This window comes from Anomaloglossus baeobatrachus, chromosome 3 (genome assembly GCF_048569485.1).
Source record: "Anomaloglossus baeobatrachus isolate aAnoBae1 chromosome 3, aAnoBae1.hap1, whole genome shotgun sequence".
In the NCBI taxonomy this organism is placed as follows: Eukaryota; Metazoa; Chordata; class Amphibia; order Anura; family Aromobatidae; genus Anomaloglossus; species Anomaloglossus baeobatrachus.
In genome coordinates, this window is record NC_134355.1 from 678,403,592 (window position 1) to 678,430,356 (window position 26,765).

At 48.1% G+C, this 26,765-nt stretch overlaps 1 protein-coding gene across 1 annotated transcript in view; it reads right to left on the bottom strand.

Moving 5' to 3' along the window:
• The window catches only part of LOC142297046 (adenylate cyclase type 3-like), a 176,166-nt gene extending 150,537 nt beyond the window's left edge, over nt 1-25,629 (bottom strand). The window contains exon 1 of the mRNA XM_075341279.1: nt 23,880-25,629. Coding sequence (XP_075197394.1) covers nt 23,880-24,563 — 684 coding nt within the window. The 5' untranslated portion in view covers nt 24,564-25,629. The remainder of the gene's footprint in view (nt 1-23,879) is intronic.
• Nucleotides 25,630-26,765: the final 1,136 nt, after the last annotated feature.

Sequence of the window (26,765 nt, forward strand, 5' to 3'; positions counted from 1 at the left end):
ACATGGCAGCGGGGGGGGGGTGGGAGCGGGGGGAACGCACATGGCAGGGGGGGGGTGGGAGCGGGGGGAACGCACATGGCAGCGGGGGGGTGGGAGAGGGGGAACGCACGTGGCAGCGGGGGGGGGGTGGGAGAGGGGGAACGCACGTGGCAGCGGGGGGTGGGAGAGGGGGAACGCACGTGGCAGCGGGGGGGGTGGGAGAGGGGGAACGCACATGGCAGCATGGGGTGGGAGAGGGGGAACGCACATGGCAGCGGGGGGGGGGGTGGGAGAGGGGGAACGCACATGGCAGCATGGGGTGGGAGAGGGGGAACGCACATGGCAGCGGGGGGGTGGGAGAGGGGGAACGCACATGGCAGCATGGGGTGGGAGAGGGGGAACGCACATGGCAGCGGGGGGGGGTGGGAGAGGGGGAACGCACATGGCAGCGGGGGGGGGTGGGAGAGGGGGAACGCACATGGCAGCGGGGGGGGGGTGGGAGAGGGGGAACGCACATGGCAGCGGGGGGGTGCGAGAGGGGGAACGCACATGGCAGCGGGGGGGTGGGAGAGGGGGAACGCACATGGCAGCATGGGGTGGGAGAGGGGGAACGCACATGGCAGCGGGGGGGTGGGAGAGGGGGAACGCACATGGCAGCGGGGGGGTGGGAGAGGGGGAACGCACATGGCAGCGGGGGGGGTGGGAGAGGGGGAACGCACATGGCAGCGGGGGGGTCGGAGAGGGGGAACGCACATGGCAGCGGGGGGGGGGAGAGGGGGAACGCACATGGCAGCAGGGGGGTGGGAGAGGGGAAACGCACATGGCAGCGTGGGGTCGGAGAGGGGGAACGCACATGCCAGCATGGGAGGGGAACATGCGTGCCAGGATGGAGAAAACATGCATGCCAGGATGGAGAAAACATGCATGCCAGGATGGAGGAAACATGCATGCCAGGATGGAGGAAACATGCATGCCAGGATGGAGGAAACATGCCTGCCAGGATGGAGGAAACATGCCTGCCAGGATGGAGGAAACATGCACGCCAGGATGGAGGAAACATGCACGCCAGGATGGAGGAAACATGCACGCCAGGATGGAGGAAACATGCACGCCAGGATGGAGGAAACATGCATGCCAGGATGGAGGAAACATGCATGCCAGGATGGAGGAAACATGCATGCCAGGATGGAGGAAACATGCATGCCAGGATGGAGGAAACATGCATGCCAGGATGGAGGAAACATGCACGCCAGGATGGAGGAAACATGCACGCCAGGATGGAGGAAACATGCACGCCAGGATGGAGGAAACATGCATGCCAGGATGGAGGAAACATGCATGTCAGGATGGAGGAAACATGCATGCCAGGATGGAGGAATGTCAGGATGGGGTACATTTACAAGCATGGGGGAACATGCAAGAATGGGTAACATTTACCAGGATGGAGGACATTTACCAGGATGGGGCCATGATGGGGACAAATATACCAGAATGTAGGAAATCTATATCAGGATGGGAGACATGTTTACCAGTAAGTGGCCAGGAAGGGGGACATAACTACACAATGAAGGGGAGGGGAGCAACTCGTACGTCTTTATGGGATTTTGAGATGTTCAGACTTTGAAATGTAGATGTGGATTAAAGGGTGACCTCTGAATCCATTCCAGCTAAAATCTCTGTCTAATATGCTGCAATTTTTTTCCAGAAAGATCAATCCAACTGCTGTGTCTGGAAAGGGCAGGGGCTCAGCTTCCATGTGTGGTAAGCATGAGCGTGATACCCCCTGCTGAGGAGAAGACGGCAAAGGTAAGATTACAATCAATTCTTTATATAATAGGATTGGTTGGCACTTCAGAAAAAAAATTGGGTTTAGGGCTACAGTTTGGGCACTCGGCCTGTAAAAGGTTCGCCGTGACTGCTCTAGTGTGAGAAATCAATGCCTCACAGGTCCTCAACTGGCCGCTTCATTAAATAGTACCCGCAAAACGCCAGTGTCACCGTCTACAGTGAAGAGGTGACTCCGGGATGCCGGCCTTCAGGACAGAGTGGCAAAGAAAAAGCCATATCTGAGACTGGCTAATAAAAGGAAAAGATTAATATGGGCAAAAGCACACAGACATTGGACAGAGGAAGATTGGAAAAAAGTGTTATGGACAGACGAATTGAAGTTTGAGGTGTTTGGATCACACAGAAGAACATTTGTGAGACGCAGAACTACTGAAAAGATGCTGGAAGACTGCCTGACGCCATCTGTCAAGCATGGTGGAGGTAATGTGATAGTCTGGGGTTGCTTTGGTGCTGGTAAAGTGGGAGATTTGTACAAGGTAAAAGGGATTTGAATAATGAAGGCTATCACTCCATTTTGCAACACCATGCCATACCCTTTGGACAGCGCTTGATTGGAGCTAATTTCATCCTACAACAGGACAATGACCCAAAGCCACCTCCAAATTATGCATGAACTATTTAGGGAAGGATCAGGCAGCTGGTATCTATCTGTAATGGAGGGGCCGCCCAGTCACCAGATCTCAACCCTATAGAGCTGTTGTGGGAGCAGCTTGACCGTATGGTACCAAAAAGTGCCCATCAAGCCAATCCAACTTGTGGGAGGGGGGAGCATGGGGGGAAATATCTCCAGATTACCTCCGAAAATTAACAGCTAGAAGCCAAAGGTCTGCAAACCTGGAATTGCTGCAAAGGAGCATTCTTTGCCGAAAGCAAAGTTTGAAGAGAACATTATTACAGTAATATGAAAAAGTTTGGGCACCCCTATTAATATTAACCTTTTTTCTTTATAACAATTTGGGTTTTTGCTATTTCAGTTTCATATATCTAATAACTGATGGACGGAGTAATATTTCTGGATTGAAATGAGGTTTATTGTACTAACAGAAAATGTGCAATCCGTATTTAAACTAAATTTGACCGGTGCAAAAGTATGGGCACCTCAACATAAAAGTGACATTAATATTTTGTAGATCCTCCTTTTGCAAAAATCACAGGCTCTAGTCGCTTCTTGTAGCTTTCAATGAGTTCCTGGATCCTGTATGAAGGTAGATTTGACCGTTCCTGTTTACAAAATAAGTCCAGTTCAGTTAAGTTTGATGGTCGCCGAGCATGGACAGCCGCTTCACATCATCCCACAGATTTTCAATGATATTCAGGTCTGGGGACTGGGATGGCCATTCCAGAGCATTGTAATTGTTCCTCTGCATGAATGCCTGAGTAGATTTGGAGCGGTGTTTTAGATCATTGTCTTGCTGAAATATCCGTCCCCTGCGTAGCGTCAACTTCGTCACTGATTCTTGCACATTATTGTCAAGAATCTGCTGATACTGAGTTGAATCCATGTGACCCTCAACTTTAACAAGATTCCCGGTGCTGGCATTGGCCACACAGCCCCAAAGCATGATGGAACCTGCACCAAATTTTACTGTGGGTAGCAAATGCTTTTCTTGGAATGCCATGTTTTTTGCCTCCATGCATAACGCCTTTTTGTATGACCAAACAACTCAATCTTTGTTTCATCAGTCCACAGGACCTTCTTCCAAAATGTAACTGGCTTGTCCAAATGTGCTTTTGCATAGCTCAGGCGACTCTGTTTGTGGCGTGCTTGCAGAAACGGCTTCTTTCCCATCACTCTCCCATACAGCTTCTCCTTGTGCAACGTGCGCTGTATTGTTGACTGATGCACATTGACACCATCTGCAGCAAGATGATGCTGCAGGTCTTTGGAGGTGGTCTGTGGATTGTCCTTGACTGTTCTCACCATTCTTCTTCTCTGCCTTTCTGATATTTTTCTTGGCCTGCCACTTCTGGGCTTAACAAGAACTGTACCTGTGTTCTTCCATTTCCTTACTATGTTCCTCACAGTGGAAACTGACAGGTTAAATCTCTGAGACAACTTTTTGTACCTTCCCCTGAACAACTATGGTGAATAATCTTTGTTTTCAGATCATTTGAGAGTTGTTTTGAGGAGCCCATGATGCCACTCTTCATAGGAGATTCAAATAGGAGAACAACTTGCAAGTGGCCACCTTAAATACCTTTTCTCATGATTGGATACACCTGCCTATGAAGTTCAAAGCTCAATGAGGTTACAAAACCAATTTAGTGCTTTAGTAAGTCAGTAAAAAGTAGTTAGGAGGGTTCAAATCAATAAATTGATAAGGGTGCCCATACTTTTGCACTGGTCAAATTTAGTTTAAATGCGGATTGCACATGACGATATTCTCTATTAATTATGCAACTCATTTGTAAATAAAAGTAGGATTTTTCATGGAAAAGACAAAATTATCTGGATGACCCCAAACTTTTGAACTGTAGTGTAGATATGAGAAAGCTTTGGCTGATATGACTGTGAATGATGAACATCCCTCACTGACAAATGGGTGTGGCTAGGGGCGTGGTAACATTTGTCCTGCAAATCATTTCTCCCTGTTCCTGTTCTTCAATGGTTAGAGGAGTGCTTGAGATTTAGCGGCTGGTCGGAGAGGCTGGAAGAATTGTATCCAGGGCATTATGAGAGAAAAGTGCATTTATGTAGCCGCGCTGACCAATCAGGATCCAGGCTACATTTTTCCATTGTATATTGTGTATTACACAACTTAAAACTGTTTACTATGAGTTACATGTTCCATGACTATAGTTTTGATGCAAGATTTGTTGAAGCATTCAGGGAAGGGCCGACATCAGGGCATTACTACAGTGACTGGGGAGAGGGGGCCAGGCCACTCTATCCTGTAGAGTGTAAGCTCTTATGGTCAGTGGTGTACTCTCTCTCCCTGTAGAGTGTAAGCTCTTATGGTCAGTGGGATCCTCTCTCCTGTAGAGTGTAAGCTCTTATGGTCAGTGGGATCCTCTCTCCTGTAGAGTGTCAGCTCTTATGGTCAGTGGGGTCCTCTCTCTTGTAGAGTGTAAGCTCTTATGATCAGTGGGAACCTCTCTCCTGTAGAGTGTCAGCTCTTATGGTCAGTGGGATGCTCTCTCTTGTAGAGTGTAAGCTCTTATCGTCAGTGGGATCATCTCTCCTGTAGAGTGTAAGCTCTTATGGTCAGTGGGATCCTCTCTCCTGTAGAGTGTCAGCTCTTATGGTCAGTGGGATCCTCTCTCCTGTAGAGTGTCAGCTCTTATGGTCAGTGGGATCCTCTCTCCTGTAGAGTGTCAGCTCTTATGGTCAGTGGGATCCTCTCTCTTGTAGAGTGTAAGCTCTTCTGGTCAGTGGGGTCCGCTCTCTCCTGTAGAGTGTAAGCTCTTATGGTCAGTAGGATCCTCTCTCCTGTAGAGTGTAAGTTCTTATGGTCAGTGGGATCCTCTCTCCTGTAGAGTGTCAGCTCTTATGGTCAGTGGGGTCCTCTCTCCTTTAGAGTGTCAGCTCTTATGGTCAGTGGGATCCTCTCTCTTGTAGAGTGTAAGCTCTTATCGTCAGTGGGAGCCTCTCTCCTGTAGAGTGTAAGCTCTTATGGTCAGTGGGATCCTCTCTCCTGTAGAGTGTAAGCTCTTATGGTCAGTGGGATCCTCTCTCCTGTAGAGTGTCAGCTCTTATGGTCAGTGGGATCCTCTCTCTTGTAGAGTGTAAGCTCTTATGGTCAGTGGGATCCTCTCTCCTGTAGAGTGTCAGCTCTTATGGTCAGTGGGGTCCTCTCTCTTGTAGAGTGTAAGCTCTTATGATCAGTGGGATCCTCTCTCCTGTAGAGTGTAAGCTCTTATGGTCAGTCGGATCCTCTCTCCTGTAGAGTGTAAGCTCTTATGGTCAGTGGGATCCTCTCTCCTGTAGAGTGTAAACTCTTATGGTCAGTGGAATCCTCTCTCCTGTAGAGTGTCAGCTCTTATGGTCAGTGGGATCCTCTCTCTTGTAGAGTGTAAGCTCTTATGATCAGTGGGATCCTCTCTCCTGTAGAGTGTAAGCTCTTATGGTCAGTGGGATCCTCTCTCCTGTAGAGTGTAAGCTCTTATGGTCAGTGGGATCCTCTCTCTTGTAGAGTGTAAGCTCTTATGGTCAGTGGGATCCTCTCTCCTGTAGAGTGTCAGCTCTTATGGTCATTGGGATCCTCTCTCTTGTACAGTGTAAGCTCTTATCGTCAGTGGGATCCTCTCTCCTGTAGAGTGTAAGCTCTTTTGGTCAGTGGGGTCCTCTCTCTCCTGTAGAGTGTAAGCTCTTATGGTCAGTGGGATCCTCTCTCCTTTAGAGTGTCAGGTCTTATGGTCAGTGGGATCCTCTCACTTGTAGAGTGTAAGCTTTTATGATCAGTGGGATCCTCTCTCCTGTAGAGTGTAAGCTCTTATGGTCAGTGGAATCCTCTCTCCTGTAGAGTGTAAGCTCTTATGGTCAGTGGGGTCCTCTCTCTCCTGTAGAGTGTAAGCTCTTATGGTCAGTGGGGTCCTCTCTCCTTTAGAGTGTCAGCTCTTATGGTCAGTGGGATCCTCTCTCTTGTAGAGTGTAAGCTCTTATGGTCAGTGGGATCCTCTCTCTTGTAGAGTGTCAGCTCTTATGGTCAGTGGGATCCTCTCTCCTGTAGAGTGTAAGCTTTATGGTCAGTGGTGTCCTCTCTCTCCTGTAGAGTGTAAGCTCTTATGGTCAGTGGGATCCTCTCTCCTGTAGAGTGTAAGCTCTTATGGTCAGTGGGATCCTCTCTCCTGTAGAGTCTCAGCTCTTATGGTCAGTGGGGTCCTCTCTCCTTTAGAGTGTCAGCTCTTATAGTCAGTGGGATCCTCTCTCTTGTAGAGTGTAAGCTCTTATGGTCAGTGGGATCCTCTCTCCTGTAGAGTGTAAGCTCTTATGGTCAGTGGGGTCCTCTCTCTCCTGTAGAGTGTCAGCTCTTCTGGTCAGTGGGATCCTCTCGCTCTCTCCTGTAGAATGTAAGCTCTGATGATTACCAGGGTCCTCTCTCTCTTGTAGAGAGTAAGCTCTTATGGTCAGTGTATGTACACAGTGACTGCACCAGCAAAATAGTGAGTGCAGCTCTGGAGTATAATACAGGAGGTAACTCCGGATCAGTAATGTAATGTATGTGCACAGTGACTGCACCAGCAGAATAGTGAGTGCGGCTCTGGAGTATAATACAGGAGGTAACTCAGGATCAGTAATGTATGTACACAGTGACTGCACCAGCAGAATAGTGAGTGCAGCTCTGCAGTATAATACAGGATGTAACTCAGGATCAGTACAGGATCAGTAATGTATGTACACAGTGACTGCACCATGTGAGACTGTGACCGGGGTTATCTATGACGGCCGGTATGTCTCGCCCCGGTTGTGCTCACTCCATGACAGAAAGTAAATCCACTACAGGGTTAATGCTGTTTCCCTACAGGCTGAAGGAAGGGTTAAATGAAAACAGGAACAAGGGCAGGTGTGCCGGGTGTGAGGGAGTGAACAGAATTCCCTGAGTTCTCTGCTGGAGAGGCACATGTATATTGCTGTGGACTTTTCTTTGGACATTAAACCGTGTGCTGTGAACCTTAATGCCTGGATCCCGTGTCTTCTGCTGCGCAGCCGACCGTGCTACCTCACATATGGTGGAGAATGCGGGCATCGACAGCCGGTGAGGTGAGCATACATTGAACCCCGCCGGGTAACCCCACAATCCATGGGCTCCGTGGTGAGTGGACACTGGGCTTCCATATGTCCCACCCGCTGGCACCGCCAACATCTAATGGGGACGGAAACCCCCTTGACGGGTTGTCGTTTAGGGTACAGAACCTTCCGGACCTCAGGAATGGCGGCCGCGGCCTCAGACGGGACGGTAGGGGACTCCTGCACCGTTGTCAGCGGTGGGTCCTTGGCCCTAGGCTTGGAGGGGCCGGACCGACGGGGTCAAGAAAACGCAGGAGCGAATATTGCAAAGGTTCTATTGGCCCGGGGTTTTTGGGGAGGTAAAACGGTTCTGCGAAACCTGCCCGGAGTGTCAGCTTACTGCACCCCTGACCCATTTTCGCAGTCCGTTGGTACCGTTACCCATTATAGAAGTCCCTTTTGAACGGATAGGGATGGATCTGGTGGGGCCCCTCGTAAAGTCCGCTCGAGGGCACCAACACATCCTAGTGATCGTTGACTATGCCACCCGGTATCCCGAGGCGATACCTCTCAGACATACTGCAGCCAAGCTTATAGCTCGGGAGTTGTTTGCTGTGTTCTGCCGGGTGGGGTTGCCCAAGGAGATCCTTACGGATCAGGGGACCCCGTTCATGTCTAAAGTGACCAAAGAGCTATGCCGGCTACTCCAGATCAAGCAGTTGCGTACGTCTGTGTATCATCCTCAAACGGACGGTTTAGTCGAGCGTTTCAATAAAACCCTGAAAACCATGCTCAAAAGGGTGATTTCCAAAGACGGGAAAGACTGGGATATGATGCTTCCCTATTTGATGTTTGCCATACGAGAGGTGCCACAGGCATCCACGGGGTTTTCGCCTTTTGAATTGTTATACGGGCGACATCCCCGGGGATTGTTGGACCTGGCAAAGGAAACATGGGAGCAAGAGCCCACCCCCCATAAAAGTGTGATTGAACACATTTTGGGTATGCAGAACCGCATAAGCGCGGTCATGCCAATTGTGAAGGAGCATTTACAGGAGGCTCAGGCCGCGCAAAGCGGCTGCTACAATAGACAAGCCACCGTGCGGACCTTTAAACCCGGGGATCGGGTGTTGGTATTAATCCCCACGGCGGAGAGTAAATTCCTGGCTCAGTGGCAAGGCCCCTACGAGATAAAGGAAAGAGTCGGGGTGGTTAACTATAAAGTATTGCAGCCCGGTAGGCGGAAACCTGAACAAATATACCATGTCAACTTATTAAAACCTTGGCAGGAACGGGAAAGCCTGATGGCTGTTTTTTCCCCACCTCCCTCCTCTTCGGGTCGTTCACATCCGGCTCCAGCGACCTCCGGAGAGGACGAACCGGAAGTAAGGATTGGAGAAGCCCTCACCAAGACTCAGAGGCGAGAGGCCAGACGGTTGGTTCAGCAGAACCCCGATGTCTTCTCCGAGCTGCCCGGTAGGACCAGTCTGATACGACATGATATTGTCACCGAGCCCCACCTGAAGGTACGCCTGAAGTCATACCGGGTACCGGAGGCTCGACGACAAGCCATATCGGAGGAAGTAAAGACAATGTTACGCCTGGGGGTCATCGAAAAATCCCGAAGTGAATGGGCTAGTCCGATTGTCCTAATACCAAAACCCGATGGCTCCTTAAGGTTCTGCAATGACTTTAGGAGATTGAACGAAATATCCAAGTTCGATCTCTATCCCATGCCCCGGGTGGATGAGCTGATTGATAGGCTGGGACAGGCGCGATATTTTACCACGCTCGACCTGACCAAGGGGTACTGGCAGGTGCCACTGACGGAGTCCGCCAAGGAGAAAACCGCTTTTGTTACGCCGGAGGGTCTCTTCCACTATGTTGTCTTGCCTTTTGGGTTACATGGCGCTCCGGCCACGTTCCAGAGGTTGATGGACTTAGTGCTGGAACCCCACCAGGCGTATGCATCAGCGTACCTGGATGACATCATTATTTACAGCTCCGATTGGCAGACCCACTTGGAACAGGTACAAGCGGTGGTGGACGCGCTTCGAACAGCCGGATTGACAGCCAATCCCAAGAAATGTGCATTGGGACTCACGGAAGCCCGCTACTTGGGCTACGTGATAGGCCAAGGAGTGATTAAGCCCCAAATTAACAAGGTTGAGGCGATCCAGAAGTGGCCTAGACCCCTGACCACGAAGCAGGTTAGGGCCTTCCTGGGTATCGTGGGATACTACAGGAGGTTTGTAAAGGATTTTGCGGGACTGTCAGCCCCCTTGACGGACCTTCTCAAAGGCAAGAAGTCCGTCATGGTGCGCTGGACTCCGCAGGCCGAGGACTCCTTCCGGGCCCTGAAGGGGGTCCTGTGCGGACAGCCCGTTCTTGTACACCCTGATTTCCGGAAGGAGTTCATAGTACAGACTGACGCCTCAGAGGTCGGCCTGGGGGCAGTGCTGTCTCAGGTGGTTCAGGGGGAGGAACACCCCGTCACCTTCTTAAGTAGGAAGCTCACCCCTCCCGAGCGGAATTATAGCGTAGTGGAGAAGGAGTGCCTGGCGATCAAGTGGGCCTTGGAGTCCCTACGCTATTACCTGCTGGGACGGCAGTTTCGCTTGGTGACGGATCACTCTCCGCTGGTCTGGATGAGGTCCGCCAAGGAACGGAATGCCCGGGTTACCCGGTGGTTCCTTTCTCTGCAGAACTTCCGGTTTACGGTTGAACACCGGGCTGGTAGGTTGCAGGGCAACGCCGATGCCTTGTCCCGCGGCCCGTGTTTGATGGCGGGAGTTCAACCCCGCTCGCTTGAACTGAGGGGGGGGGTATGTGAGACTGTGACCGGGGTTATCTATGACGGCCGGTATGTCTCGCCCCGGTTGTGCTCACTCCATGACAGAAAGTAAATCGACTACAGGGTTAATGCTGTTTCCCTACAGGCTGAAGGAAGGGTTAAATGGAAACAGGAACAAGGGCAGGTGTGCCGGGTGTGAGGGAGTGATCACATCTCCCTGAGTTTTTCTGCTGGAGAGGCACATGTATATTGCTGTGGACTTTTGTTTGGACATTAAACCGTGTGCTGTGAACCTTAATGCCTGGATCCCGTGTCTTCTGCTGCGCAGCCGACCGTGCTACCTCACAACCAGCAGAATAGTGAGTGCAGCTCTGGAGTATAATACAGGAGGTAACTCAGGATCAGTGCAGGGTAAGGAATGCATTTATATAATTGTCCCATTTCATATGTACACACTTTTAGTATTGATCTTAGAAGAATAACGTGAAGTTTTATAAGCTGCTCACAACAAACAAACACATTGGGGAGTATTTACACTCCAGAGGTATTAAGGGGGCTTTACACGCTGCGACATCGCTAATGCGGAGTCGTTGGGGTCACGGAATTGGTGACGCACATCCGGCCGCATTAGCGATGCCGTTGCGTGTGACAGGAGGTGGGCGGGATGTTATGTCCAGCTCAGCTCCGCCCCTCCGCTGCTATTGGGCGGCCGCTCAGTGACGTCGCTGTGACGCCGCTAGGACTGCCCCCTTAGAAAGGAGGCGGTTCGCCGGTCACAGCGACGTCGCCGGGCAGGTAAGTATGTGTGACATGTCTGCGCGATGTCGTGCGGCACGGGCAGCGATTTGCCGTGTCGCACAACAGATGAGGGCGGCTACCCACACTAGCGATATCGGGACCGATATCGCAGCAAGTAAAGCGGCCTTTAGAAGTAACACAGAAGACATCTTCCTCCACAGACGCTCATCTACAGGAGAGCGCGGGGCATAAGACTGAATAATCCTCGCCATTGCTCTCTGTTGTCAGCATTATAGAGCCCGCAGGCTTCCAGGCACAGTGTGCTGTACATTAGTTGTCAGTCACACCAGTTTCTATTAAGGCTGCGTGCGCACATTGACAATCCGCAGCTTCCGGCTGAAAAACGCAGCAAAAACGTGGTACATTTTTCATAATGACGTGAATTGCCAGAAAAAAAGCACCAAGAATTGACGCCACAGATTATTTCCTGCACAAAATCTGCAAGAAAAAATAAGCAACATGTGCACAACGCTTCAGAATACTCATTCACTTTGCTGAGATAAGGATAGACCTGCAAATATGTGACAACACCGCAGCAAAAAAAGCATGAAAAGCTCTGTGTGCACATGGCCTAACGCCAATCAGTAATACTGCAATACAGTGTACATCATTACAAGCATTATAGCTTAGCCGTGTATCTAATCCTCTCCTGTGTGATACTGGCTGCTGAGCTGTGTATCTAATCCTCTCCTGTGTGATACTGGCTGCTGAGCTGTGTATCTAATCCTGTCCTGTGTGATACTGTCTGCTGAGCTGTGTATCTAATCCTTTCCTGTGTGATACTGTCTGCTGAGCTGTGTATCTAATCCTCTCCTGTGTGATACTGTCTGCTGAGCCGTGTATCTAATCCTCTCCTGTGTGATACTGTCTGCTGAGCTGTGTATCTAATCCTCTCCTGTGTGATACTGTCTGCTGAGCTGTGTATCTAATCCTCTCCTGTGTGATACTGGCTGCTGAGCTGTGTATCTAATCCTGTCCTGTGTGATACTGTCTGCTGAGCTGTGTATCTAATCCTTTCCTGTGTGATACTGTCTGCTGAGCCGTGTATCTAATCCTCTCCTGTGTGATACTGGCTGCTGAGCTGTGTATCTAATCCTGTCCTGTGTGATACTGTCTGCTGAGCTGTGTATCTAATCCTTTCCTGTGTGATACTGTCTGCTGAGCCGTGTATCTAATCCTTTCCTGTGTGATACTGTCTGCTGAGCTGTGTATCTAATCCTCTCCTGTGTGATACTGTCTGCTGAGCTGTGTATCTAATCCTCTCCTGTGTGATACTGGCTGCTGAGCTGTGTATCTAATCCTGTCCTGTGTGATACTGTCTGCTGAGCTGTGTATCTAATCCTTTCCTGTGTGATACTGTCTGCTGAGCCGTGTATCTAATCCTTTCCTGTGTGATACTGTCTGCTGAGCTGTGTATCTAATCCTCTCCTGTGTGATACTGTCTGCTGAGCTGTGTATCTAATCCTCTCCTGTGTGATACTGTCTGCTGAGCTGTGTATCTAATCCTTTCCTGTGTGATACTGGCTGCCGAGCTGTGTATCTAATCCTATCCTGTGATACTGTCTGCTGAGCTGTGCATCTAATCCTCTCCTGTGTGATACTGTCTGCTGAGCTGTGCATCTAATCCTCTCCTGTGTGATACTGTCTGCTGAGCTGTGCATCTAATCCTCTCCTGTGTGATATTGTCTTCTGAGCTGTGTATCTAATCCTCTCCTGTGTGATACTGGCTGCTGAGCTGTGTATCTAATCCTCTCCTGTGTGATACTGTCTTCTGAACTGTGTATCTAATCCTCTCCTGTGTGATACTGTCTTCTGAGCTGTGTATCTAATCCTCTCCTGTGTGATACTGTCTGCTGAGCTGTGTATCTAATCCTCTCCTGTGTGATACTGGCTGCTGAGCTGTGTATCTAATCCTCTCCTGTGTGATACTGTCTTCTGAACTGTGTATCTAATCCTCTCCTGTGTGATACTGTCTTCTGAGCTGTGTATCTTATCCTCTCCTGTGTGATACTGTCTGCTGAGCTGTGTATTTAATCCTCTCCTGTGTGATACTGTCTGCTGAGCCGTGCATCCAATCCATTCTTGTGTGATACTGTCTGCTGAGCTGTGCATCTAATCCTCTCCTGTGTGATACTGTCTGCTGAGCCGTGTATCTAATCCTCTCCTGTGTGATACTGGCTGCTGAGCCGTGTATCTAATCCTGTCCTGTGTGATACTGTCTGCTGAGCCGTGTATCTAATCCTCTCCTGTGTGATACTGTCTGCTGAGCTGTGCATCTAATCCTCTCTTGTGTGATACTGTCTGCTGAGCCGTGTATCTAATCCTCTCCTGTGTGATACTGGCTGCTGAGCCGTGTATCTAATCCTGTCCTGTGTGATACTGTCTGCTGAGCCGTGTATCTAATCCTCTCCTGTGTGATACTGTCTGCTGAGCCGTGTATCTAATCCTCTCCTGTGTGATACTGTCTGCTGAGCTGTGTATCTAATCCTCTCCTGTGTGATACTGTCTGCTGAGCTGTGTATCTAATCCTCTCCTGTGTGATATTGTCTGCTGAGCTGTGTATCTAAGCTTATTTTATGTGCATCTCAGCATATGTGATACGAGTGCAGGCCATTTGGATGGCCGGATCTCGGGGTAGACTGTGAGCGATGACTTTCTGTGTAATCGTCGCCTCTTGCTGATGGCAGCGTCACCTTTCCTAGAAGCGCTGGACGCGGCGGAGCCCCGGACTCACGTATTTACAGCGCTGATCCCACAGGAACCCGCTAATATAATATATACGGAGGACGGCAGCGGCGCAATTAACCCCTTCAGGACACGGCCGAGTTCTCTATTTTATCTACGCGGCATTCCGAGAGAATAAACTTTTAGTTTTTTGGTTTTTTTTTTATAAAAATGTCTCTTTCATTACTTTATTTAATTTTCTTTTTATTTATTTATTTTACTTTTTAACTGTATTTGTTGTTATTTTTAGGCGAGTTGTACACTTTCCGTAGAGCCGGCAGCCATTTTTACTTGCTTTCACCCCCAAACACATTCATGCTTTCTTCTTAGTCAAAGTCAGACACCTCTGAGAACAAAAAAGATCAGACATGTTGAAATCGAACTGCCTGATCCTTATCTCCTGTGACATCAGGGGTCAGGGAACAGTCCCCTATACACATAAAGTGGCCGGCTGGTCCCGCCAAAATCATCCACTTTGATCAATAAATGTTCAAGGTTGTGAAGAGGTTAAAAATATCACCAATCACCTCTTGGGAAAATTCACGGGGAAACAGATTATATCGAATTCCAAAAAAAATCTAAATCTCGGTGAATCTCAGTGTACACAGTGACTGCAGCAGCAGAATAGTGAGTGCAGCTCTGGAGCATAATACAGGAGGTAACTCAGGATCAGTAATGTAATGTATGTACACAGTGACTGCAGCAGCAGAATAGTGAGTGCAGCTCTGGAGTATAATACAGGAGGTAACTCAGGATCAGTAATGTAATGTAATGTATTTACATAGTGACTGCACCAGCAGAATAGTGAGTGCAGCTCTGGAGTATAATACAGGAGGTAACTCAGGATCAGTAATGTATGTACACAGTGACTGCAGCAGCAGAATAGTGAGTGCAGCTCTGGAGTATAATACAGGAGGTAACTCAGGATCAGTAATGTAATGTATGTACACAGTGACTGCACCAGCAGAATAGTGAGTGCAGCTCTGGAGTATAATACAGGAGGTAACTCAGGATCAGTAATGTATGTACACAGTGACTGCACCAGCAGAATAGTGAGTGCAGCTCTGGAGTATAATACAGGAGGTAACTCAGGATCAGTAATGTAATGTATGTACACAGTGACTGCACCAGCAGAATAGTGAGTGCAGCTCTGGAGTATAATACAGGAGGTAACTCAGGATCAGTAATGTATGTACACAGTGACTGCACCAGCAGAATAGTGAGTGCAGCCCTGGAGTATAATACAGGAGGTAACTCAGGATCAGTAATGTAATGTATGTACACAGTGACTGCACCAGCAGAATAGTGAGTGCAGCTCTGGAGTATAATACAGGAGGTAACTCAGGATCAGTAATGTAATGTATGTACACAGTGCCTGCACCAGCAGAATAGTGAGTGCAGCTCTGGAGTATAATGCAGGATGTAACTCAGGATCAGTAATGTAATGTATGTACACAGTGACTGCACTAGCAGAATAGTGAGTCCAGCTCTGGAGCATAATACAGGATGTAACTCAGGATCAGTAATGTAATGTATGTACACAGTGACTGCACCAGCAGAATAGTGAGTGCAGCTCTGGAGTATAATTCAGGATGTAACTCAGGATCAGTAATGTATGTACACAGTGACTGCACCAGCAGAATAGTGAGTGCAGCTCTGGAGTATAATACAGGATGTACAGAGAGGTATATAATCTTGCTCATACATTTAGCTCTGATACTGTTACATAGTGAAGGTCATGGCTTTGGTGACTGTATGAGAACGTTATGATATAATGTATAAACGTCTGTTGTAGAAATGGAGAAGTCACACTCCGCTCTGTGCTGCCGCCTCCTTCCTATCGATGACATATATAATATTTACATTGTGACTGTATATACACAGCACATGCATCATTCATATATGATCCGTGTATCATCTGGAGGGCGGCTGTATATAAAAGTGACAATGCAAGGAAAGAAGGGGAATCAGGGTGCAGATGGAGTCAATATGGTGACCCCAGGTGGGGGTCTGGAACGTGGAGACCCCTATATATGAGGCCATGATGGACCCCAGCTCAGGTGTTGGCATTCTCCTCTGTAGGCTTCGTGCTCTCGGGGAGGCGCTGAGAATGGTCCCCGGGGGACATTCAGGGTGATTAGTAACGCCGCGATCACACACTTGTTATTGTGTGCACATGGCAGACATCATTACAGAGCGCACTGACAATGACATCCAGCACTCGCTGCACTAACAGGTGCGGAAATGTCACATCTCACCATGTGTAAGGGGATGGCAGACGGCCCACGTTTCCCCTCGAAAACCTCTAGTGTCATGTGTATTATGTCATGTGTTATTGTCGTGCTGTGTAATTTGAATGGTGACGTATTTTGGGCTGTTTTCTGTCATGCCGACAGTAGGGCAAGAAGCAGTTAATGTTCGTGACAAGCACAGAGTGGGAGGGGCTAGTGGTAAGGGACGATGACTGTTTCCTGTAGGAATATTAGATAGGGCCTAGCGTGTGACCGAGACTGATCTAAGGTCTGGTTAGTCCATGAGACCGCATGACGTGGGTGTCCCTAGAGGGAAAGGATAGCGAGATCCTGAAGAGAGACTGAGATTGAGGGAAACAAGTTCTTGAGCAGGGCTAAAGAAAGATCTGACTGAAGGACAGTGTGGCCGAGAGGAGACCGGTCCTGGGACAGGACGCCCAACAGAAAAGCCTAGGCTTTACAACTCCCAAAGGTTTCTTGTGGAAATAATAGATAGGGCCCAGCGTGTGACTGAGATAGACCTAAAGTCTGGTTAGTCCATAAGACTGCATGACATGGGTGTCCCTAAAGGGGAAAGGATAGTGAGATCCTCGAGAGAGTCCGAGATTGCACGTTCTTGAGCAGGGAGAAAGACCTGACTGAAGGACAGAGTGGCTGAGAGGAGACCTGAGACCGGTCCTGGGACAGGACATCCAGCAGAACGGCCCAGATTTTACAACTTCCATAGGTTTCCTGTAGGAATATTAGATAGGGCCTAGCGTGTGACTGAGGCAGACCTAAGGTCTGGTTAGTCCATGAGACTGCATGACGTAGGTGTCCCTAGAAGGAAAGGAGACCAAAACAGAGGATAGCAAGATCCTAGAGTGAGTCCAAGACTGAGGGAAGCAAGTTCTTGAGCAGGGAGAAAGACCTGACTGAAGGACAGAGTGGCCGAGAGGAGACCTGCTCTGGGACAGGACGCCCAGCAGAACGGTCCAGATTTTACAACTCCCAAAGGTTTCCAGCAGGAATATTAGATAGGTCTGTCTCAGTCACACGCTGGGCCCTAAGGTCCAGTTAGTCCATGAGACCGCATGACGTGGGTATCCCTAGATGGAAAAGAGACCAAGACAAAGGATAGCAAAATCCTGAAGAGAGACCAAGATTGAGGGAAGCAAGTTCTTGAGCAGGGAGAAAAATCTCACTGAAGGACAGAGTTGCCAAGAGGAGACTGGTCCTGGGACAGGACGTCCAGCAGAACGGCCCAGATTTTACAACTCCCAAAGGTTTCCTGTAGGAATATTAGATAGGGCATAGCGTGTGACTGAGACAGACCTAAGGTCTGGTTAGTCCATGAGACCACATGACGTGGGTGTCCCTAAGTAAAGGATAGCGAGATCTTGAAGAGAGACTGAGATTGAGGGATGCAAGTTCTTGAGCAGGGAGAAAGACGTGACTGAAGGACAGAGTGGCCAAGAGGAGACCGGTCATGGGACAGGACGCCCAGCAGAACGGCCTAGGGTTTACAACTCCCAAAGGTTTCCTATAGGAATATTAGATAGGGCCCAGCGTGTGACTGAGACAGACCTAAGGTCTGGTTAGTCCATGAGACCTCATGACGTGGGTGTCGTTAGAGGGAGAGGAGACCAAGACAAAAAATAGCAAAATCCTAGAGAGAGAGACCGAGATTGAGGGAAGCAAGTTCCTGAGCAGAAAGAAAGACCTGGTGGAGAGGAGACGGGTCCTGGGAAAGACAAATGGCCTGGGGTTTAAAAGTCTCAAAGGTAACCAGCCAGGACGGAACAAAACATGAGAAGTGAGTGCCCTACGTGACATGGAGCTGGAACCATTCCCTTTAAGTGGAGAATGAGATGCGGAACTGTGGAAAGAGCAAATTACATTCTTGGACTGCATAGCTTCCAACCGTCCCGGAATCAGAGGGACTATCCCGGCTTCCTCTCACCTTCCCTCGAGGGCATGGCCAGCATCTCTACAGTGCATACATTAAATTTACAATTCTCCGCTCCTCTCTTCTCCACGGGATGTAAACTCATGAATTTCTAGTCCATAAGCCTCAGTTCTACCACTGCCCAGACTGAGATATAGGAGGATTTGGTAATCTGGACCTGTATTGCAGGCAGAGAACCCAGAAGCAGATTATACAGGTACATAGCGACAGATCTGTACACAGCAATGTATCTCTATGTCCCTGTATTCCAAAGGTGAAGAAAAAGTCAATTTTTTTAGTTACAAAAACATCATTTTTTTTCTTTGTATCCCCCCAGAACTTGAACCCACAAGCTCCAAACAGTTCAGCAGAAGCTGAGGATTTGTGCCACAGACTCTGATGCTGTCATATGGAGACTTTTCTATACTTGATGCTGCAGCGCAGGCTCTGACTCCACTGGCAGATTACACTGGTACATAGAGATACATTGTACAGAGCAGTGTACCTGTGTGCCCTGTATTCTACACAGAGAATGCAAGAATATACAGAGAAGACTGAAAAACAGGGAGGAATGGTGGTCACCACAATCTATTACTCTCTGTTATCAGTGATTTCTGGAGAGAGGAGACTGTACTCACCTGTCCAACAATCTATTACTTCCTGCCATCCCCCATGACTGGAAAAAGTGACAGTAGGACATGTAACTACAATGTATTACTCTCTGTTATCAGCCATTACTGAGGGAGGAGACTGCAGAACCGATGGATATCATGATATCTATGACTCCCTGTTATCGGCCATGACTGGGTGAGGTGACCATAGGACAGATAGGTACAATCTGTTACTCCCTTTTATCAGTCATTACTGGGGAGGAGACTGTAGGACAGGTGACTACAATCTATTACTCCCTGTTGTCAGCCATTACTGGGGAAAGTGACTATAGGACAGGTGACTACAATCTAGTACTCCCTGTTGTCAGCCATTACTGCGGGAGGAAAATGGAAGACAGATGACAATGTAGCACCCTTGAAGCCATCAGGGTGCTACAAGGTACTGCACCCCCACCAGGATGCAGGGCTTACCCCCTTAGGGACCCAGAACCCCAGTGCCGGTAACACCAAAAACCCAGGTAATCTCAGTTTTGCCCCCAAACAATCCCCCATAGAATGGTACCTACCTGGGGTGGGACCATGGATGGCCGCCTAGAGGTGGAGCCAATCCAGTCCACTAGTTGACCAGGTGGGAGGAGCGGACTGTGGACAGTTGACAGTACAGTGGAAGTAGTGGAGAGGAGCAGGTGTGTGTGGACGTGAGGAGACGGTCTGACTCGGGTTAACGGTGACCTGGTACTCAGGAGAGATGGTTACCGGTGGAGTACTCCTATAACTACGCACCAACGGGGTACAGGACCCTAGGACAGGAAAGAACTCCAAGCCGATCTGTTAGCACCTGCACAGCGAGGGGGCCATCAAGGACATCGCTGACCCTAAAGAATCCGAAGACTCAGTAGCAACGGGAGAATCGGGGACAGAACCTGAGACTCCAACCCCACAGGGTTCACGCTACCGACAGGCGCACAGAAGTGGACAAACCAAAGAACGGGGACCCCCAGTGTTCCATATCACGGGACCCACTTACCAGAGACAGGTGCAGTGGAAGACGGTACCAGAGAACCAGATTGGCCACCACCGTGACATTCCCAAAACCTATACTGCCTGGAACCGAGTACCCCATATCCCTGGGCTGCTCAACTACAATCTATTACTCCCTGTTATCAGCCATTACTGGGGGGGAGACAGTAGGACAGGTGAGTACAATCTATTACTCTCTGTTCTCAGCTATACCTGGGGACGGTGACTATAGAACAGATGAGTACAATCTATTACTCTCTGTTATCAGCCATTACTGGGGGAGAGACAGTAGGACAGATGAGTACAATCTATTACTCTCTGTTATCAGCCATTACTGGGGGAGAGACAGTAGGACAGGTGAGTACAATCTATTACTCTCTGTTCTCAGCTATACCTGGGGAAGGTGACTATAGAACAGATGAGTACAACCTATTACTCTCTGTTATCAGCCATTACTGGGGGAGGAGACTGTAAGACAGGTGAGTACAAGCTATTACTCTCTGTTATCAGCCATTACTGGGGAGAAGTGACTGTAGAACAGATGAGTACAATCTATTACTCCCTGTTATCAGCCATTACTGGGGGAGGAGACAGTAGGACAGGCGGGTACAATCTATTACTTTCTCTTATCAGCTATACCTGGGGAAGGTGACTATAGAACAGATGAGTACAATCTATTACTCCCTGTTATCAGCCATTACTGGGGGAGGAGACTGTAAGACAGGTGGCTCAGTGGTTAGCACTGCAGTTTTGGGGTCCTGGGTTCAAATCCCACCAAGAACAACATCCGCAAGGAGTTTGTATGTCCTCCCCGTGTTGCTGTGGGTTTCTAAAGACATACAGATAGGGACTCTAGATTGTGAGCTCCAATGGGGACAGTGCTACTCAGGTATGTAAAGCGCTGAGGAATTAATAGCTCTATATAAATGAATAAATAATATCTATTACTCTCTGTTATCAGCAATTGCTGAGGAAAGAGACTGTAGGACCGGTGACTACAATCTATTACTCTCTGTTATCAGCCATTACTGGCGGAGGAGAGTATAGGACAGGTTACTACAATCTATTATTCCATGTTATCAGCCATTACTGGAGGATGTGGCTGTAGGACATATGACTACAATCTATTGCTCTCTGTTATCAGCCATCAATGGGGAGGTGACTGTAGGACAGGTGGCTACAATCTTTTACTCCCTGTTATTAGCCATTACTGGGGAGGAGACCATAGGACAGGTGGTACAGTCTATTACTCCCTGTTATCAGCCATTATTGGAGGAACTGTACAACAGGTGATTACAATCTATTACTCTCTGTTATCAGCCATTATTGGAGGAACTGTACAACAGGTGATTACAATCTATTACTCTCTGTTATCAGCCATTACTGGGGGAGGAGACTATAGCACATGTGACTACAATCCATTACTCCCTGTTATCAGCCATTACTGGAGGACGTGACTGTAGGACAGGTGACTACAATCTATCACTCCCTGTTATCAGCCATTACTGGGGGAGGAGACTATAGCACATGTGACTACAATGTATTACTCTCTGTTATCAGCCATTACTGGGGGGAGGACACTGTAGGACAGGTAACTACAATCTATTACTCCCTGTTATCAGCCATTACTGGGGAGAAGTGACTGTAGAACAGCTGCCTACAATCTATTACTCCCTGTTATCAGCCATTACTTGGGAAGACACTGTAGGACGGGTGACTACAATCTATCACTCTCTGTTATCAGCCATTACTGGAGTAGGACACTGTAAGACAGGCGAGTACAATCTATTACTCCCTGTTATCAGCCATTAATGGAGGACGTGACTGTAGGACAGGTGACTACAATCTATTACTCCCTGTTATCAGCCATTACTGGGGGAGGAGGCTGTAGGACAGGTGACTACAATCTATTACTCCCTGTTATCAGCCATTACTGGGGGAGGAGACTGTAGGACAGGTGAGTACAATCTATTACTCCCTGTTATCAGCCATTACAGGGGGGAGGAGACTGTAGGACAGGTGAGTACAATCTATTACTCCCTGTTATCAGCCATTACTTGGGAAGACACTGTAGGATGGGTGACTACAATTTATTACTCCCTGTTATCAGCCATTACTGGAGTAGGACACTGTAAGATAGGCGAGTACAATCTATTACTCCCTGTTATAAGCCATTAATGGAGGACATGACTGTAGGAGAGGTGACTACAATCTATTACTCCCTGTTATCAGCCATTACTGGGGGAGGAGACAGTAGGACAGGTGACTACAATCTATTACTCCCTGTTATCAGCCATTACTGGGGGAGGAGACAGTAGGACAGGTGACTACAATCTATTACTCCCTGTTATCAGCCATTACTGGGGGAGGAGACAGTAGGACAGGTGACTACAATCTATTACTCCCTGTTATCAGCCATTACTGGGGGAGGAGACAGTAGGACAGGTGACTACAATCTATTACTCCCTGTTATCAGCCATTACTGGGGAGAAGTGACTATAGAACAGCTGCCTACAATCTATTACTCCCTGTTATCAGCCATTACTGGGGGAGGAGACTGTAAGACAGGTGGCTCAGTGGTTAGCACTGCAGTTTTGGGGTCCTGGGTTCAAATCCCACCAAGAACAACATCTGCAAGGAGTTTGTATGTCCTCCCCGTGTTGCTGTGGGTTTCCAAAGACATATAGCTAGGGACTCTAGATTGTGAGCTCCAATGGGGACAGTGCTACTCAGGTATGTAAAGCGCTGAGGAATTAACAGCTCTATATAAATGAATAAATATTATCTATTACTCTCTGTTATCAGCCATTGCTGAGGAAAGAGACTGTAGGACAGGTGACTACAATCTATTACTCTCTGTTATCAGCCATTACTGGAGGAGGAGACAGTAGGACTGGTGACTACAATCTATTACTCTCTGTTATCAGCCATTACTGGCGGAGGAGACTGTAGGACAGGTGACTACAATCCATTACTCCCTGTTATCAGCCATTACTGGGGAGAAGTGACTCTAGAACAGGTGACTACAATCTATTACTCCCTGTTATCAGCCATTACTTTTGAAGAGACTGTAGGACAGGTGAGTACAATCTCTTACTCCCTGTTATCAGCCATTTCAAACTGGAAAGTAACTGGCAGATAAGTATCTTGATTTCCTTTTGCACAACGCGCTGAAGGTAGAATTGATAAATAGATTTAAATAGTTTAGGGTGCAGGGTATCCAGCAGCGCAGAGGATTTCAGGACAGGAGAGTGCTCACCACATCAGAGGGATTTCCTGCTCAACAGGTGAATACAGTCTATTGCTCCCTGTTATCCGCCATCTCAAGCTGTGTCTGCAATGTTCCATTAAGTTTGGAGAATCCTTCTTGTGCCCTAGCCTAGATCACTATTCTTTTGTCACATATCTTGAGTGTTGGGAACCATTTTTCACACACTTGTAATATGACGGACGTTCCTCTTATAAAGCTCCAGCACTATTATAAGGTCAGCAGGTAAAAAATCCGGGGGGGCTCCATAAAGGACGAGGACCGTTACTGAAAATAACTAACAAGAGACCACAGGGGAGACCCCAACCCGTCAATAGCTAGAAGATAAAGAGGTGCTCTCCCTCTAATTATTACACCTGTAATATTGAAGAGTTTCCAAACCTAATGGGCTCTCAAAATGTAACATAGCAATAGTCATCATACTCTTCCCAATATGTACTATAAAACAACTCAGAATATCACTGATCATTTTGGAACTTTGAGGGAGAGGAATTGCCTGGTTCATCAGCATCTATATAAAGAATTCTATATCAAGAGCATCCTCATGGGTGGGGCTTAATCCAAGAACCGCCCACAAGGAGTCAATTTTGCCTGTAGCTGTATTAATCTGTCCAAAGGATCAAATTACGTGACGTTAACTTACATGACTTATGTATTGCATGAATATATATTAAGGGGGTGACCAGAAGTATATATTAAAGAGCATATGGGGCCCCCTGGAACTGTTTCATAAAGTTTATTGAGGAGAAAACAGTTTGTGCTACACTACGGGCTCCATTTTGGACAGAATTTTCCAACACAGAGGACATCCATAGATTCCTAATCAACCATCTATATACCATGGTCTCTGGACATGTAAGGAAGGGCGCCCCAGGATTAGAGTTTGGAGCCCAAATCTAGTAAAGTTTTGGACCTCCCTGGTGTAAATGGTTTTCAACCCCACCCAGTGAATCCATCGGTACCTCCAGTTGGCCTTAGCCGGGCACTTACCTGGCGTAATAGGGCGTTGGTATCCATTGAACCCTGTTGCTGTTGGGCGATGGTGACTCCCAGCACTAACGTGTGTATCCCACAGGACACGGTGGTGATGAGGACAATGGGGGTGAGGCGCAGGGGCAACGTGATGAAGAACGAAAACACAAAAAAGGCCTGCCAGCCGACCGTGTCACTGGCCTCGTGGAAACGGGCAAAGTTAAGGCCAAGGTAAGAAAAAATCTGAGCGGCGATCAATATCCAAAGGATGTAGGGGACAAACTTGCGGGAAATACGGTCCGGTAGCAACCCAAACTTGCATAAGACAAACAGAAGAAGGTGCGCCAACAGCCCGATGGCGGCCACCAAGGTCGAAGCCAACTTGTCTTGGGTGTACACCACGGCGCACATAACGATGACGTAGCAGTCAAAAAGAGCGGCGAAGACCACCAGGACCAGCAACGTCTCGTGGCGCTGCCGGCGGAAATAGGTCTGATAAAGGTTTTCCAATGACTCCGGCGCAAACGTCAGCCGCATAAACCTCGGCAAGCAGAGGCAGCAGCCCGAGCTTCGGACCGTCACTTCATGTGTCCGCCCCACGCCATGCTCCGGGTCAGAGGGCAAGCTGACCGAATAGTCCGCCGAATACTCGGCTGAGTACTCGGGCTCCGAAAAGGCCCGGTTCCTGGGCATCTTTGCCATAAATGATATTGCCGGTAGATCGCCTTTCGAATGATGTCAGAACTTTTCAGACCAGAGATTGAAGGTCCATGGCTTATTGAAGACCATCAGCCATGGCCGACACTCATCTTCTTCAGGTTACGCTCCCCTCTCCTTCGAGTCCATGCCAACGTCTTCAGGCCCCAAAACTGGATTTTAGATTAGTCGAGACACCTTGCCACATCCATAGGTATCTAGGGTAGCCCCCTTCGAAGGTCCTCAATGCCAGGCCAGATGTTTCTTCAGTAGAAGGACAAGGACTAGAGACCCATGGTCACCACCGCCTAATCCAAGCCCCCTATCGGATCCTCCAGGACAGGTGCATGGCGGGTTCCTCAGCAGGAGGAAGATGCGGTTCTTCTCCTGATCATATGTTCTCCTCTCGTCTTTGCTCGCGTCCCCCCCCCCCCCGTTTGCAATCTGTTGTTTCTTTCTTTTTTTTTCTTTTAATCAAAGAACAGGATGTAATTCCTCCCAAAGCCTGGATCTGGTGTCCTCAATCAGGCACGACTCGTGACAGAAGCCCAAGGAAAATAATCAGCATGTTCAGAGCCCACCACGTATGGACCAACATCCCTCCGCAGCTTAATAGGGAATTAGGATCAAAAATGCAACAGTGGACGGAGGGCGAGGAAATGTGAAAACAAGGATCCCTACATCTCCCCATCCATGGACCGCCGGACACTGGGCTCCTCCGTCTTCTCCATCAGGCAGAAGAGCCGTCTCTGTGATGTCTCCTCTCCTGGGAATCACACAAAGGAGAGGAACAGGCAGATGTCACAGCCTTACATCCAGCTGTCTCTTAGGCAAATATCCTTTTTTGTGGGATTTTTTTTTTTGCAAATGGGGCTGTCTTTTCTTGAAGAGCAGTTCAGCCTGGAGACGAGGACAGCTTTGTGCACAAGAATCCTTGTAGGGGTCCCTGCTTTAGGTTTGCCATTTACATCACATCCATCTTTTCTGCTGCTGCTGCTGCTGTTACTGCTGCTGCATCCTGCAACAACCTCCCCCTTCTTGCTGCTTGTTCCTCCAGTCTCATGTCTTGTGATGAGGATAATAGGTCCCAGCGCCACCTGCTGGACTCAGACAGAACTGCAAAAAAAAATCCCTGTGCGCCACCTGCTGGACTCAGACAGAACTGCACGAAGAAATATCACTGCGCGCCACCTGCTGGACTCAGACAGAACTGCACAAAGAAATATCACTGCGCGCCACCTGCTAGACTTAGACAGAACTGCAAGAAAAAATATGAGGTCACTGAGCGCCACCTGGTGGATACAACTGGAAAGAAAGAAAGAGAGAAAGAAAGAGAGACAAAGAGAGAGAGAGAAAAAAAAAAAGAGATAGAAAAGGAAAGAAAAAGAGCGAAAAAAAAAAGAAAGCGAGCAAAAAAAGAGGTGGAAAGAAAGAGAGAGCGAAAGAAATAAATTTAGAAAAACAAAGGAAGAAAGAGAAAAATAAAGAAATACAGAAAGACAAAGATAGAGAGATAGAAAAGAAAGAGAGTGAAAGAAAGATAGAGAAAGAAAGAAAGAGAGCGAAAGAAAGAGGTGGAAAGAAAGAGAGCGGAAAAAGAGGTGGAAAGAAAGAGAAAGCGAAAGAAAGAGAAAGAAAATTTAGAAAGACAAAGGAAGAAAGAAAGAGAGAAAGAAGAAAAAAGAAAACAATAAAGAGCAAAAGAGAGAGAAAGAAAAAGAAATAAAGAGCTAAAGAAAGACAGAGCAAAACAATGAGAAAAAAGAGAAATACAGAAAGACAAAGAAAGATATAGAAATAAAGTAAGAAAGAAAATAGGTAGAAAGAAAGAGGCAGAAAGAGAAAAAGAAATAGAAAAAAGAGAGAGAAAGCGAGACAGAAAGAGAAGGAAACGAAGAGAGAGCGAAAGAAAGCAATAGAGAAAGGTAGAAAAAAGAAAGACAGGAATAAAGAAAGAGAGAAAGAAAGAGAAAGAAAGAAATAGAAAGAAAAAAAGAGTGAAAGAAACAGAGTGAAAGAAAGAAAGAGAGAGAGAAGAAAGATAGAAAGAAATCCAGAAAGACAAAAAAGAAAGAGAGAGAGAAAAAAAAGAGACAGAGAAAGAAAGAAAAGAAAGAGAGGTGCTGCTATTAGAGGGATTTTATTTTATACTACAACATTACAGCATAGGGCCCATGTTCCAGTTACACTGTTAACCCTTTCCTGCTA